This window comes from Piliocolobus tephrosceles, chromosome 8, assembly GCF_002776525.5.
Source record: "Piliocolobus tephrosceles isolate RC106 chromosome 8, ASM277652v3, whole genome shotgun sequence".
Classification (NCBI taxonomy): Eukaryota; Metazoa; Chordata; class Mammalia; order Primates; family Cercopithecidae; genus Piliocolobus; species Piliocolobus tephrosceles.
Genome location: NC_045441.1, coordinates 122,671,742 through 122,689,274, shown reverse-complemented (window position 1 = coordinate 122,689,274; position 17,533 = coordinate 122,671,742). Strand labels below are relative to the sequence as shown.

At 38.2% G+C, this 17,533-nt stretch overlaps 1 protein-coding gene across 5 annotated transcripts in view; it reads right to left on the bottom strand.

Annotated features, from left to right (window-relative positions):
- EXOC4 (exocyst complex component 4) overlaps positions 1-17,533 on the bottom strand; it is an 821,075-nt gene that overhangs the window by 569,429 nt on the left and 234,113 nt on the right. For all 5 annotated transcript variants that reach the window (XM_023207825.2, XM_023207827.2, XM_026454384.1 and 2 more), the window contains exon 9: positions 15,465-15,553. In XM_023207825.2, the coding sequence (XP_023063593.1) occupies positions 15,465-15,553 (89 nt within the window). The remainder of the gene's footprint in view (positions 1-15,464; positions 15,554-17,533) is intronic.

Below are 17,533 nucleotides of genomic sequence, written 5' to 3'. Positions count from 1 at the left end.
CTCTGTCGCCCAGGCTGGAGTGCAGTGGCCGGATCTCAGCTCACTGCAAGCTCCGCCTCCCAGCCACAAGCGATTCTCCTGCCTCAGCCTCCCAAGTAGCTAGGATTACAAGTATGTGCCACTATACCCAGCTAATTTTGTATTCACCATGTTGGCCAGGCGGGTCTCGAACTCCTGACCTTGCGTGATCCACCCACCTCGGCCTCCCAATGTTCTGGGATTACAGGCGTGAGCCACCATGCCACACTCGATTTTTTTAAATATAATGTATATTATTATTACTTCTAAAAGTATTTATAGGAACTACAAATTTCAAAGGGTAAAATGCAACAAATATGGCTAATAACTACACAGAAACCAACTAAAATAGATAGAAAAGTAGAAGTTACTTAAAAAGAGTTAATTATTCCTCTTGGGCACTACAATTGCCTAAAAAATGACCTGGAAGTGACAGTAAAAAGAAGACCATACTGAGTATCATTTGGGGATGACAAAGGATTTCAATTGGTTAGAATAAGTTAGACCAAATTCTGTATCTCTTTTAAGGCAACTGCATCTATTGTGTTAGGGAAAACACCATAATTTAGGAATGATAGCCAACCACTCAATTTACATGTTAAAGAATTCTTATGGAAAAAGTTCCTGTCTTGAGGAATTTTAAAAAATGATTCACAACATATTTAAGTGGATATGAAGTTAATGGTTCTCAATAACAGTCCTGTAATCTAGAAATGGTAGATAATCATAAATGAGTGAATGATTCGTCCCATCAAAAGCCTTGTTTTTATCAGTCCTCTTTCAGCAGACATGCTGTGGGGAATGATATCCATAAACAATTCATTGCTTGCTTTCCAAGCCAAGTCAAAAATTTCCCTTTCAGATCACCTGTAAATTTTGTTTTTCAAATTTTGTTTCTGTGATGATTACCTTTACATGTCAATTTGACTGGGCTAAGGGACGCCCACAGAGCTAGTAAAGCATTATTTCTGAGTGTGTCTATAAGGGTACTTCTGGAAGAGGTCAGCATTCCAATCTGTAGACTTGAAGAAAGAAGCTCTCCCTCATCAATGTATTACCCAATCCGTTAAAGGATTACAACTGCATTTTTATTTTTGTTTTCACAAGCGGCAAGAAAGTGATGTCAAACTGGAGGCAGGAGGAAGGCAAAACAATAATGTACATAAAACAACGCCAAATTTTCAGCTGCCATTAATTCATATATAGAAGGGCTGTCCTTTCCATTTTAACTTCTTTACTAGCCATATTCCTATCGTCCTAAATTATTTGTGTAGTAAAATTTTGAGTTCGTGCCTCTGCAGATCAAATGGTTTTGAAGAAAAATGGCCACGTTCATTATGGCCATTAATATTTATCTCTGGGGTAGATATAGGCCGGAAAGACGAATTCACTAAAGGTCACCAAGTATGGCCCTCTTAGAGGTATATGTGAATCACACCTACATTCTCAAAATGGATGTCACTTAACATTACAAGATTGGGACGATCTCTGAGGTAAACACATTTTCTCAACACTCTAGAAAGACTTCTGTCAGAGAAGAAAACAGGAAAAACGGGGTTGGGGGGAAGAGTTTCTAGGGACCATTCTAGGAGATACTACTAGAAGTTACTTGTCCATTAACAGGCTTATTGGTGCATTAATTTAAAAAAAAACATTTACTGAGTGCCTCCTATGTGTGAAGAGTGATGCCAGGTGCTACAGGTTATGGGTAAAATAATAGTTGCTAACATTTATCAGTACTTAACATGTGCTAGGCACAGTTTTTTGTTTTGTTTTGCTTTGAGATGGAGTCTCGCTTTGTCACCCAGGCTGGAGTGCAGCGGTGCGATCTTGGCTCACTGCAACCTCTGCCTCTTGGGTTCACGTAATTCTCCTGCCTCAGCCTCCTGAGTAGCTGGGACTAGAGGTGTGTGCAACCATGTCCAGCTAATTTTTGTATTTTTAGTAGAGACAGGACTTCACCATGTTGGCCAGGCTGGTCTCAAACTCCTGACCTCGGGTGATCCACCCTACCTCGGCCTCCCAAAGTGCTGGGATTACAGGCATGAGCCACTGTGCCAGGCCCCAGGCACAGTTTTAAACATTTTTCATGTGTTAACTCATTTCATCATCACTATGGCCCTATGAGGTTAGGTATATTATATTCACAGTTTAAGAAAATGAAAGTGACACACAGAAGGAGTTAATGTGCCCAAAGTCACCTAGGTAGTAAGTCACATTCCACAGACCACACTCTGAACCTTAACTAGTCCCCAGACTCTGCCCTGAGGAACAGACAGTGGGCAAGTGACTGAGAATCCAAGAACCTAGAGCTTTGGAGATAAATGAGATTCAAAACAAAACAAAACAAAAAATCATTTACCTTCTTCCCTTTGCAACTGAGAAAACTGGTTAAGTGACTCGCACAAAATCAGAGCAAGTTATCAAGAAACATCGCTAGTAGGCTGATTTTAATAATAAAAATACAGGGTACATCAAGGAATAAAAATTAAAGAATTCATATTCTTAAGAGACTAAAGTGGGCACTAAAACTAATACATCGATGAAAGCCTAGAAAAAAAGAGAAAGTAGTATTTGCAATTAAAAAATAAAAAGAGGAAAAGGGATGGAAAAACCGTAACTCCATTACTCTGAACTTGGGAAGAGTAATGGTTATGAGTAATCACAAACTGCTGAAAGCCTTACACTTGAAGGAAAAATAGAAGATTAGACTATGTAATAAAATTATATTGGGCTAGTTTAGACAGATCTAAACACAACTAAAAGCATATACAATGAAACGCTATCTTTACCCCTAACGCTCCATAAAAACTACTCCTCTTTTTATATTTCCTATCTTAATAAATAACATCATTACCTACCCAAGACACCAAAACACATCCTGCTGAAACACCACACAGAATGAGTCACCATGTCCAACTGATTTTACCTCCAAAATAGGTTCTGGGTCACTTCCCACCTCACCTAAATACTCTTCTATAAGCTCTCACCTGAAATAACAACACAACTTGCCTCTGTGTACACTCTCATTCCACTCAATTCATTCTCCACACAGTCATCAGAAACAAGTTTCTAAAATGCACGTTTCATTATGCGACTCTCCTACTTTAAACCCTTGGGGGACTCCTTATCACCCACAGGACAAAAACGGGACCTTCCTGCTATGGCATACCAGGTATTTTGAGATCTGCCTACCAGTCTTCCCTGTCTATATTCAATCTTCCCCATACACTTTACACTTAACCACAACAAATTATTTCCAGTTCCATGAAATTCTCACACATCTGTGTGTTCATTCGCATCTGCTCCCTAGTTGCAGCGAGTTCCCTTCCCTTGTTCAGTGTCAACTCATCTTACCAGTTCTGCATAAGGATTCCACCTTTGTAATACTCCCTATGACCTCCCTTGAAAATGTTGAGTGTTTTCTCTTCTGTACTCCCCAAAGTACTTCTAATATTCACTGAAACTGTGACTGTTTGCACGTCTTATCTTCTACAGCATCTAGAACTCCTCTGTACACAGAAAATGTTCCAGGAACAGGCCTCAGAATATAGTTGGCCTAGAAACATTGACTGTACACCATAACCTCCAGTGTGTCAACTGATATGACAGCCCTAAGAACTAACCAGCATTAACTTCATTACACAGATGAATAACCTAGAGCTCAGAAAGGTAAAATGCCTTGCCTAGAAAAGCTAGGATGAGTAATAGGTGATCATTCTGCTAAACCATAACACTCCCCAAGCTACTCAAAGCCCAAACAGAGCTGCACCAATATTCCACAGATGAACATCACTAACCAACTGAACAGGGATATGTAAATGAGTTAGCTGGTGCTGAAATCAGACATTAATGTGCAAACAAACAGGGACTTATTTGAGCTAAGTGGGCATGAATATGCAAATTACTGGCTGCAATTCAGTAGATGTCATCACAATTCTAGGAATGAACATCCTATATTATGACTATTACAATATTCATGTCGCATTCATACATACTATCATATATTACCGTAATATGGGCTTTTCCAGTTTAAAATTGTGGGGAAGCCAGAAGTAACTTAATGCATGTTTTCATCCACACCAAAATGACAAGCTGGAAATCAGATGTGAGCACACAGAGCTCTGCAATCTCCATATAGAACCAGGCAGCCATCATGATCACTTGCAGTTCAAGCTGAACATTCTATTTTTAACTCAAGGTAGTTTAGAAACAGGTTGTGCTGGGAGCTCTACCAATATGTCCAGCCTCAGCTACCATGCACAGTCTAATATAATACGCTATAGCAAGTGCATTTAAAACAAAGTTATTAATGCACTATATCAGCAGTACACCATTGGTTCTTATCAATTCTTAATCTCTTATTAGGATGAACAATGGCCAAAGCCATTCACAATAGCTTTGATGTACTTTCATCTCTGACTCCTGAAAGTAACAAATTACAATCAGTAAAAATCTGTATATATAAACTGAGTTCCTTAATTAGTAGAAAAATATCCGATTCATGTTGTGAAACTCTGATGAGAGAAGAGCCTATACTCTCACACTTTCATACACTCACCTGTACTGTGCCTGGTGCCTGAAATGCCTGCCTCAATTTCTTTACCTGGAAAACTTCTCTTCATCTGTTATAACCAAGTTTAAGCTTTAAATACTTATAGATGCCTCCCTGCCTTTCCCAGAACTTCTATATGCATCCCAGTTGTCCATATATATACACACAACTCCGTGATAGTGTGCATCACAGAGCTGTGATCACTCGTGTTCCTGCTGAATTAACTGAGATATAAGTAGGGCTGCATGTAACATGAATCAAAACACTAGTGAATTAACAAGTCAGAGTTTACTCCTCTCCCATGCAGAAGTCTGGGATGATGTGGTGACTCTGGTCCAGGAAGTTCTTGAGGTATGGCACTGCACAGTATCAGAAACCCAGGCCCCCTCTGTCTTGTTGCTGTAGCTTCCCTTCATTGCTGCCTCACCCGCATGGTCGAGGAGGACTTACCACATTCCATTCATATTCATACCTTCACACACATGCTGGGCTGGGAGAGAAAGACAGACCCTTTCTTCCCATTAAGAGCATGACCCAAAGTTACACACATTACTTTCAATCACATCCTATTAGCCAGAATTAAATTACATGTCCATGTTGGCTGCAAGAAAAGTTAGAAATGTTCCTATTTTGGGTGGCTCTGTGACTAGTGAAATATCAGGGACTCTATGAATTTGGAGGAAAGGGAGAACAAATGCTGGGAGGCAGGTGACCATCTGAGTGACACATTTATAGTCCCTTTCTTTTCTTTTGGCCTTCAAAGGCAGTCCTGTTCATTATTTTATTCTGAGGATCTAGTGAAGTATCCAGCACAAGTAAACACACAATAAATCTACACAGGATGAATAAATAAACAGAAAGTCATTTAACACAGGAAACAAAAGTATAACAGCTGCTGACTCCAATTAATATTGGGTGTCTGACATCCCAGATGGAGGATGATGGAGGGAACAGGTAAGCTGGGAGGAAACTCTTCTAACCACAAAGATGTCTTCTCATGAATACAGTACTACTTCAGGGGTAGTTGATAGCTTTGGCACGTACCAGGAGTTGCAACGGAAGTGCTGCTGTCCAGAAAACCCCACATTTGGTCTGGATTTCTAAATGGGAACATTAAACTACATACATGGTTTTGTCTCTGAAGCTTTAAGAGACTTCTTTAAAAAACTGTTTATATCTGTACATTTTATGAAATGTATGAGCACATATGACATTTGTACAGTTTTTAAAAGAATAAAACAACAGTATTTCTATAACAGCTTAAGAAACAGAACATTACTAGTTCTTTGAATCCCCACAAGCTCCTCTCTTTGTTTACATCCCTCCTCCATCCTCTCCAGAGGTGATCTCTTCCTTGAGTTTCATATTTATGCCCTTACCTTCTTCACTTTTTTATCACACAGGATATATTCCTATGAAACAGGTTATTCAGTCCTGTCTGGTTCTGACCTTCATACAAATGACATTAGATTTTATATATATTAAATATATTAGATATTATATATTAGATTCATATATATTACATATTAAGTTTACATGTGTAAGATATTAGATTTATATATATTAGATTTTATAAAGATTTTATATATATTATATTATAAATGTTTACATATTTTTATATATAATCTAATTTCTAATATATAATCTAATATTTTCTTATATGACTACTTTTGAGAGTCAACCAACTCAATGTATAGCATAGTTCATTTCATTTTCATTGCTACATAGTATTCTACTTCGTGGCTCTAAGACAACTTACATATCTATCCTTCTTTCTATGGGTATTTGAGCTGTTCTCAGTTTTTGCTACTAAAATAATGTTGTTATGAATAGGTTTGTCTTTCACATTTGAGTTATCAACCTATTGAAAATTTATTTCCGGCCGGGCATGGTGTCTCACGCCTGTAATCCCAGCACTTTGGGAGGCCGAGGCGGGCGGCTCATGAGGTCAGGAGATTGAGAACATCCTGGCTAACACAGTGAAACTCCATCTCTGCTAAAAACACAAAAACTTAGCCGGGCGTGGTGGTGGGCACCTGTAGTCCCAGCTATTTGGGAGGCTGCGGCAGGAGGATGGCGAGAACCTGGGAGGCTGAACTTGCAGTGAGCCAAGATAGCACCACTGCACTCCAGCCTGGGTGACAGAGAGAGACTCTGTCTCAAAAAACAAACAAACAAACAAAACAAAACAAAAAAACAGAAAATTCATTTCCCTAAATGATATGAGGTACAAATCCAATTTCTTTCTTTTTCTTTTTCCTGTATGCATGATCAATTGTCTCACCATTCTTTATTGGCTGGTCTGTTCTCTTCCTAAACTTTATAACGTCATTTCTCCCTCATATAATATTTCCATAAGTCTGCTGCTGAGTCTTCAGTGTTTTCAATAGTACTCTGGGTGCCCACACAGAGGAAGGAAAAAGAAAAATATGAAATGGGGGCCGGGGCAGATGGGGCTCTGAATCCTCAACCACGCTTTGTTAAACCATCTCCACTTCTACCTATTGTCTACCTTGAATTGTGAAATAAGATGAAACAGAAGAAGAGTTCTATAACTAAAAATGAATTTAAAAAGCACTAGACTATGAGTTCTAAAGCACTTTCTAACACTAAAATCTATTGTCTGGTTTTCCAGATATCACACTACCTGCAAGTTTACACAAATTTCCTCTGAAATTTGGTAATTAATAGCTCCCTTCAGAAAGGAAAATTTCTATTAATACTATATTCTTAAAAGGATCCAAACTTCATTTTAAAATATAAAATTATCTCACGAATTGTGTTTATTGGGACAATAATAAATTCATTATTTAGCATTTTCATCCGTTTCTAATAATTACTTTCTTTACTATATGCCATAAATGTTTGTGGTCTTCTATGTACTTTAACAAGGCTTAACTCATAATGAGTGGTATTACATAAACTATTAGAATTGCTAAAAATATACTTTCGTGTGGGCCTAAAAAAGGTCTAATAAGATGAGCAAAGCTGTTATTTCTACCTTATTAAAAAACTAATGTGAATAAAATAATTAAAAATATGAGATATAAGTTAACTTTTAAATTTCCCTGTTGCATCGTTTCAGAAGTTTGTGTTCTGAAAACAAAAACTTTTTACACAAATTTAGTGTTTTTTTGGGTTTTTTTTTTTTTTTGAGACGGAGTCTCACTCTGTCGCCCAGGCTGGAGCATAGTGGCACTATCTCAGCGCACTGCAACCTCCACCTCCCGGGTTCAAGCAATTCTCCTATCTCAGCTTCCCGACTAGCTAGGACTACAGGTACACACTACCAAGCCCAGCTAATTTTTCTATTTTTAGTAGAGACAGGGTTTCACCATATTGGTCAGGCTGGTCACAAACTACTGACCTCAGGTGATCCACTCGCCTTGGCCTCCCAAAGAGATGGGATTGCAGGAGTGAGCCACCACCCCCCGGCCATAAATTTGGCTTTAAAAAAAAACCTTATAATTGAAGTATAATACAAATATAGAGAAATGCATTTGTTCAACTTTTAAAACTCAAATACATTATATTTCATTTACCAGCATTCCCTCTTTTCTCACATCTGTATGAATGAATAGAATCCTTTTAGAAATAAGGTTAGATGTCATCAACTAGTTCTGTGTGATGACCAAGTATCATTATCTCAAGAGTGAGGTTCTTAGGGCTTTACTAAGCAATGGGCTTTGTGATTGTTATTTTATACTCTCAAAGATCCATGTTATCGTAAATTCCAGGCTCTTCCATATGGTTCAGCTACCCATGGTTTGTCTACTGGCTAGACAAAATAATGCATGGATCAGATTTATTCAGAAAACAAATCTAATTTGTATAAACTAAATTCATAACTAAATAATATTTTTCAATAAAATAAATTTCTACATCATATCAATTAAGGCTAAAAAGTAATACACTTGATAACAATCTTGGCATAAGAATAATTTTATTTCCTAAATGATTTGAAATAATGCAATCTGTTCATGACCTGAGGAAAGTATATTTACTAGTTACAACGTCTTAGGGATAGAGAAAGAAATTAGCATTTGTAAAAATTCTATTATAACTTTATTATAAGACAAATCTTACATATAAGTAAGTTAAGGTCATTCTTTTAAAAAAGCAAGAATATAAATCTATGAAGAAAAGGGGAATCAATTTTAAACACTATTTTAGAGGCTAAGACAGAAAAGATAACTACGAAAGATTAAAAGTTATTTTGCGATAATTATATGCAATTTTCAGAAGAAAAAATGTACTTTTTTTCATGTTCCCTGCATACTGTTACATAGTTATTATTAACAAAGTCATTAAGCAAATTCTAGAAGGCTACAAAGAATTTTCTAATCAAACTTCAGGGTATAAAGTTTTGAAAGTGCTTCTTATATTTAAGGCTGCAGAACAAATATATGTCATGAGCGTAATATTGCTATACAAAATAACGCACCTCATTTCAATCAAAATGACCCCGAAAATGTGTGCGAAAGTGAAATATTGCCTTAAACACTCCATTATAGAACAGCTTGTTATATAAGAGACTCCTATTATAAATCCTTTTAGTAAAAATGGATAATCAACTCAGAGTGAATCTATCTCAAATACTATCTCAAACCTTTTCTTAAGGCAAGACACTCCCGAACAGATTAATTACATACAATATCATTAAGCATTCACAATCCTAGTCACCAACAACCCATTAGAGAGAAAAACTCAGAAAATTCAAGTCAGGTCAGTATAAGAGCTCAGTTTTTCCCTATTTTCTCATTTTTAGTAGAGACAGGGTTTCACCATTTTGGCCATGCTGGTCTCGAACTCCTGACCTCAAGTGATCTGTCCACCTGGGCCTTCCCAAGTGCTGGGATTACAGGTATAAGACACTGTGTCCGGCCCAAGATGATTTTTTAAAACACCACTTTATCATTTAAATCAACATTGCTAATCTAATGTTGCTAATGTAGTCCATATTTAAAGTATGTCCATATTTACTATGTAATGCAAATCATCTTAAAGAATTGAAGTCTCAAGTGGTTGGAGATTTACAGAACATTTTAATGTCAGGGCTATAGAAAGGCCACTCATTAAACTAATGGAAATAAAAATGGCACTCTAAAGGTAATATCATTGAATAAAAACAGAAGTATTAAGCAGTCCCGAGATAGAAAAGAAAACATAATGGAAATTGAGTATATATTTCTATTTGAATCAATGGCAATTAATATACTCTTACTCATTCATGAGCTTTATTATCCTTAAAAATGAGAAAAGACAAATCACAGGACTCCCAGTCTGTTTATTTAAACAGCCACTAGGGTTTCTCAAATAAGTAGGCTTGTACCTACAAATAAGGAGATATTAAAGACAGAATCATATGTGTTCATCATATATGTCTTTAAGTGCCTAATTCAAGCCAAGCATTATCCTAGGTACTGAAATGTACCCGTGAATAAGGCTTGCATTCTGGGTCAAGGGAAGTTAAGGAAGTTAAGAAATTAATAAGACATGTACATATTAAGAAAAGTATAATGAGAAAAATTTTTTAAATATTGCGATAAAGAATTATAATGTGGAGAGATAGGATGCTAGAAAAGGTCAGGAAACAATGAGAAAAGGGCAGAAGACACAGACATGGAGGTCAGCTGTGCTCAGGCACCCAGTGAAGCTTGGTCTTGGCTGAGATCATCTGGGGAAAGTCTACAAAGTGAGCACAGAAGAAATCTCAGGACCAAATCATGAGATATTCCAACAGGCTTTTGACAAGACTCAGAAAGAACATGAGGATAAGAAAAGAAAAACAGCAGAAAGATCAAGTGAAATGAATGCCAGAAAAAGCTAATACTAAGTCTGCCAAGCAGAGACCACTGGTGACTCGGAGGAGAGCTAACTCAGTTGACTGGAGTTGAAGAGAAAATGGGAAGTAAAGAAGTAGATGGGGCACTCTTAACTCCATGATGATAATTTTTTTATTTTTTTTTATTTATTTACTGACTTATTTATTTAATTACTTATTGTGAGATGGAGTCTCACTCTGTCACCCAGGTTGGAGTGCAGTGGCGCGATCTCAGCTCACTGCAACCTCCACTTTCCAGGTTCAGGCAATTCTCCTGCCTCAGCCTCCCAAGTAGCTGGGGTTACAGGCATCTGCCACCACACCAGGCTAATTTTCTCATTTTTAGTAGAGACAGGGTTTCACCATTTTGGCCATGCTGGTCTCGAACTCCTGACCTCAAGTGATCTGTCCACCTGGGCCTCCCCAAGTGCTGGGATTACAGGTATAAGACACTGTGTCCGGCCCAAGATGATTTTTTAAAACACCACTTTATCATTTAAATTAACATTGCTAATCTAATGTTGCTAATGTAGAAATTTCTAATATTAATAATTTAATATTTAAGTTAATAGTCACAACATTCCCCTAAAATAGTCAGGACTGATAACAGTTCTAATTTTTTCCTATGAGAAATCTGAGGCAGAATGTCACTGATAAACCGCTTATTTTGGTCATGACTGGCAGTCTGTAGATTGTTTTTTGTTTTTAACCCCCACCAGATAATGTGTTCATCAATTAGCTATTCCCCTGAAGAATTATACATTAAACCTGAAAAGCTATATTCAAATTAAATGTTCATTAAAACTTGTATCTTTCTTCACTCCCAACACTGCTGTCTAAGTACAATGAAACGGCAGAGGCTAAAACCACAGGAAGCCCATGATTAACACCGACACATCCACAAGTTAGATTTCCACCTGGTATCTCACACGTTTTGAAGCAGCACCCGCATCTCTGCAGCCCAACTGCCAACAGCAGACTATATAATGAACCATCTGTACCATAACAGTTAGAGCCTACTGAGATGGGTCGATAACACCAAAGAAATCTCATTTTTTTAATCCTTTTATCCCCTTGGGTGTTGTTAGACTGAGTAACATTTCTAATTGTATGATAAATTGAAAATGTTGGCAGGAACTTAACTTTTGTAAAATTTGAGCTTTTTAATGTTACTTTGTCTTTCTGGTGGATTTCTTTGCCACTCCCCTGCAATGGAAGGAAAAGTTGACCTATGAACCGAAACTACTGGAAAGCAAAGCAGCCGCTATATGGTGTTAACAGAAGAAACAAAAATCTTCCCCTAGTCTCTTATGGTTTGACTGAATTATTCAATTATGCCTTTTCAGGGATAAGTTGAAATGCAAATCTCATTGTGGTCCTTGGACCAGTCAGATTAATGGAATAATTGAAAAAGGACAGCAGTTTTTAATGGAAGACAGGTATGATTTTCTTCTCTTTTTTTCCTGTTGAAATGTTAAAAGCATTCATCAGAGAAACTTTCCCTCCTGAATGAAACATCATCAGACTTTTACAAAAACTGGTCCGCTGATTCATTCTCTCACCAGCTGTGTAATATGTCAGTTCACCTAAAGTATTTTTAATGGCTATTAGGAACATAATGTGCTTGCTAACTATTACTTTTTTTCTATTGTAACCAGAAATATTCTTGCTGAAAACTGGTAAGTTCAATTGATTTGTGCTTGAAAGCCCGTATTTCAATTAACTTTTTGAAGGATGGGAAAATTCCTAGTTAGATTATAGTGATTTCTCCATTAACCATTCTCACAGAGTAAAATTTCTCTGTCACTTAGATTTTAAAATGTTTTTCAATTACATACAGTAGTTTTGTCCTGGGCCAGAGAGCTCAAGGGCAATATTTCTACTTAATAAAGCTTATAACTGCAGAGGACAAAACCATATATGTATACCCTCTACTTTGCCTTCAACTTAAAGACTAATGGAAAACTATAAAGCTGAAAGTGGCTCCTTTCAGGCCATTCCTGCCTCTCCACGGTGCTCTCTATCCTATTTTAGATCCTAACTGTCCTCATTCATTCTGTCACTAAGTCAACCAGTATTTATCAAACATTTCTTGTACCAGGTGCTGTGCGAAGCACAGGAAATAAAATAGTATTTTACCCTTGGAGCTTATAGTTTTGTGGCAAACTCAAACAAGAGAGCATTGTTCCACAATGCAGTATGGAAAGTACTCAGCAGAACATCATTAAAGATGTGGCAGTAACACACAGCAGGGGCCACAACCCCAGAATGTGTGTGTATTCGTGTCAGGCTGAGAGAGGAGGGACAAGCAGGGAAGCCCATCTGAATGAGCGACACCTAAATTTAACTTGGAAAGCTCAGAAGGGCTTAGCCATATACAGATGACAGAAAGGACAAACAGAATGTGTGTGAAAACTCTGAAGTTACTTACACCACAATACTAGAAATAGAGAAGAAGAAAGGCATAGCATCCAGGGTATGTCAGACACCTTTTGAAACACTTCCTAGCTTAACTCACCTAATTTTCATGACCACCTCGTGAAGTTGGGAGTGTTACTTTTATTCCCATTTAGAGAAAAGGAAAAAGAAGCACAGAGACCACGGAACTTGCCGGAGGTTACAAAGAGAGTGCTGGGGAGCTAGGTTCCTAAACGGAAGCGACCTGGACCCAGAGCCGCCTACTCTGCACTGCCACCCTATACTGTCTCTCAAGAGAGCGTGGACCACTGGGGTGGGACTGAAAAGCCTTCCCATGGCTGCCGCAGAGTGCTCTCCATTCTCACTCATACAAGCAGAAAGAATCTGCCACCAGTCCTGTGCCCTTGTTGACTAATTATGCTTGAGTGTGAGTGAGCGATGAGAGGTCCTTGGTCCCTATGTAACCATGGGGACATGTTCTGCCTGTTCATCTGGAAGGGTCAAATGGAAGGCTGCACTGTGCTGCCAGATGTCGACACTGGAAGAAGGTGGGCATGTGCGGGGACAAGAGCACACAGAACTCTACTTTCCACTCAATTTAGCTGGAACTTTATAACTGCTCTAACAGATAATGTTTATCAATTTTTAAGAAAGAAAATAATCAGGACTCAACCTAAAAAAGAAGAAAGGAGATGCTTTGTCACCATTAAATAAATGTATGTGTATTAGAAGACAGGTGGAGAAAAAAATATGGAGGCAAATGTAAACTATTCCTTAAGGCAACTCTGAAGAGAAATTAAAATTAGGACACCATGAATGTGAAGACACACTAACCTTAATAAGTTGCTAAGGGCAGTTCAAGCAGAATCCTACCTCCTGCAAGAATGTATGCTCTGTTATCATCATTCCCTTTCACTGTCGGCAGCCTAGCCTCTTCTCCTGGGAGGCAGCAGGCTACCAGAGCATGGGTCACCCTCCTCCTTCACTCCTTTCTGTCCTTTCACTTGTTCCAGGTCTAATGACTGTCTGTACTCCTCTTCATCAAGACTCTCGACATGCACATTGCATGTCTTCCAGAATGCACGACAGCCCTTTCATATCAAATAAAATGTTGGTAGGCTAATCTTGTCTTCCTAATACCCTAAACATACTTCTAGGCTTTTACTTCTGGTGACCACATATATGGGCTGTAGAACTATCACTGTGATATAACTATGAGAGAGTACAGCAGCATCTCTGGAAAAACTTAGAGGTTATTCTATTAATAATAAAGGTGAAGTTGGGAATGATAAGGCAATAGTCTTTAAATCAAGAAAGGTTGAGTGGTTACTTCATAGTCTTGTGGTATAGAATAATGAGTCTTAAAAATTAAATATTCAATTACACAGGCCAGTCACTGCAAAATGCTAAGTGCTTCCAATGTATCAAAGACAGTAAAAGTATTTGTTCCCATCCCTCATGGAGAAAAGCCCAGAGTTATAAAATAATTTATGTAATCACTCCTTTCTTGTAATTTCTCTAGCAATTTATCCACACCACACACTCAGTTGTTAGTATTTACTTCCTGATATTGTTATTGACGTGTGTGTGTGTATGTATATATGCACACACACATTATGTATACTTTACTTTCGTAACTAGATCTTTAGGCTTTATATTTCTTTGTACCCAACTTCCATCACTTCCAACACCTAAGATGTCTTACACTTAGCAGGCCCTCACCAATTTTCTTTTTTGAAACCATGGTCTCACTTTGTCACCCAGGTTGAAGTGCCGTGGCATGATCTCAGCTCACTGCAACCTCTGCCTCTCAGGCTCAAGCAATCTCACCTCAACCTCCTGAGTAGCTGGGAATACGCACATGCCACCATGCCCAACTAATTTTTGTATCTTTTTATAGAAACAGGGCTTCACCATGTCATCCAGGCTGGTCTTGAACTCCTGGACTCAAGTGATCTGCCCACCTCAGTCTCCCAAAGTGCTGGGATCACAGGTATTAGTCACCACACCTGACCTCTAAATCTTTCTTAACCCATTACATTTACTATGATCAGCACCTTTTTGTCACAGAAGGAAATGTTATCAGTCTAATATATTTATTTATATTTCATTTATTTTCTAAATATTTTCTTCCTCAACTTACAACTCTTTGGTAACCACACATGGGTATCAAAGATCCTGTATATCACAGTTATGTCGATTATAACATACTATTTAGAGTAATCTTTTTCCCTTTCAATAATGACAGTGGTTGCATTTTCCCTTTCCCAAATCTCAGGTACTCCTGCCATATTCTAGAAGGTGTCAAAAACAGCAATTAGAAGTAACAGTGGCAGTTGCAGAAGACCAGCATTCTCCTAGACTCTGACTGGACTCGGGTCTTCTGTTTAAGCAAGACGAACCTGGCCTCATCTCTTTTTGCTTTGAATTCCCACTTGAACAGTCGCAGGTTTATGACTACTATGGCCACAGTAATAGTTTCACCTGCTTGGCAGCAGATGCTGGGAAATTATAGACGAAACAAATTATTAAGTCATTAAGTGTTTGTTATCTTGAAACGCTCTTGTGAATTCAGGAAACAAACTCACATGCAATAAAGGAGATATTCCTCCAGAAAATTAATTTTTCCAGAGAAGTGCAATCACCCACCTTGCAGTTCTCCACTCCGACTATAGAGTTCCCTTCTCTGTTCTCGCAGATAGGCACTCATACTGATGGCATGGGAGGATGATTCGAACCTGCAGAGAAACACAGGGGAAACAGACAAGCAGGTACAAAATGAGTAAGGGCTGACCAGCTCTGTATTCCACAAGTATTCTACTCTGGTCTGTGTGGTGCTCCCCGACGTTCTGTGATGAAGACACTTTGGCTATACCATGACAGGGCCAGGGCCAGCTGCCACAGACCTTGATTTATGAATGATATTCCTGGCTAAGACTCCATTACAACCATATTTGGATCTTTTGCTTATTCTCCATTTCAACTGGTATAACTCTGATCTGCCCCAACTTCCTTTTGCTTTCAGACCCCCATCTGCCTTTGTCAGGATCCTTATACATACAGCAATGAGAGTGCCTATGAAGTCATTCTAATTACGTTACCATCCAGCTCAAAAGTCACCAGTGACTGCCAGCTGCCAACACAGACACACTGGCTCCTCAAAGCAGAACTCGCGCCTAACTCCCATACGTAGAGGACTAGACAAAGGACATACTAGAAATGTGGCTGAAAAATGGCACCAGAAAAGCAAGGCAGCTATGGTCTCTCCCTAAACGGTCTAAAAAACAGTTTCTTCTCTAAATGGCTGCTAGTTTTTTGACCTGCTGCCTACCATATAAAATACTCTCAAAAATAGCAAGCTACGCAATATTTGTTCACACCTACCCAGGAACTATTTCAGAGGTTAGAAACACTGGTGAAGGAAGGAGAACAAGAGACTTATGACAAAGAACAGGTTTCTAAAACCTAAAATAATAACTATAAAAAGAAATAACAAAAATCAGTCTTAAGAGAAATGTGCAAGACAAAAACAGATAAAATTATGACATATCAAACAGTAAATCCTTTGATGTGCTAAGAGATTCCATTTCAAACTGAGATTTCAAAGGCAGGATAACAACCTGCCAGACGGAGGAATCCTTCTATGAATGACTGCCACTAAGGGGTAAGCAGCAACATAGTACAAGCAACAGTGCTAATGGGATAGGTTTCTGGCAACAAAGCAGGCACACCATCATTTTCTTAATTATGCCTTCTTTATCCTTTCCTTGACAAGGAAGATGAATACCAAGATGAATGTCAGTCTGTGAGGGAAACACTTGGGTTACTTGATCCCCTCTCTGCACCCTGCCAAGAACTAAGAGGGTACTAACAGCCGGAAAGAAGGCAAAGTGTGCAGTACTTCAAACATGCCACCTGCCAGTCAAGGGCAGAAAAGAAGCCACTGACCTCCAAAAAGCATGCTGACAGCTATTGATCAGATATGGCAAAGAAAAAAAAAAAAACTCTTAAGCAAAGAATAGAGAGGCACACATAGCACAATAAGGCAGGACTTAAACAAACTTAATTAACCTTAGCTAAGGGCAATTAAAGAGGGTAATAAAGTCCTTTACAGATGTGATAAAAACAGATTACAGCTCGCCAAAATCTTAATCCTTTATGACTTGATGTATTTTTGCTACTCAGGAATTCTTTTTATGTCTGCGACAAGTCACAGATTGATACAATTTTGCAGTAAAAGAGGCAATAGAGATTGAGTCTTACCTTCTTATTTTATAGCCAGAGGCACTGAGACCTGCCCAAACTCACATGGGCTCAATGATAGAATCAAGACTGGAAACAGATACATCTGTAATAACGGCCTAATTCTGTGTCTCTGTGATAAGTTTCATTACTGCCCAACAATAATAAATGTGTAATAATTATTTAAGACAATTTGTTCATTTCCAACAATTTCTATTTTTTTTCCAATACCACAACTTCAGAAGCACCAGCTAAAAGTTTGAAAATGTGTATGTGGTCTGACTGAGGCTGAAAGTCAGAGTGATGGTTGAGAGCATGATCTCCAAAAACCCTAAAGCCTGCTTTCTGCAATGATTCCATATTTAGAAGGTAAAATTGAGCTAGAAATAGAGAAAACAAAACAGAGAAGAGAAGAAGAGAAGAGAAGAGAAGAGAAGAGAAGAGAAGAGAAGAGAAGAGAAGAGAAGAGAAGAGAA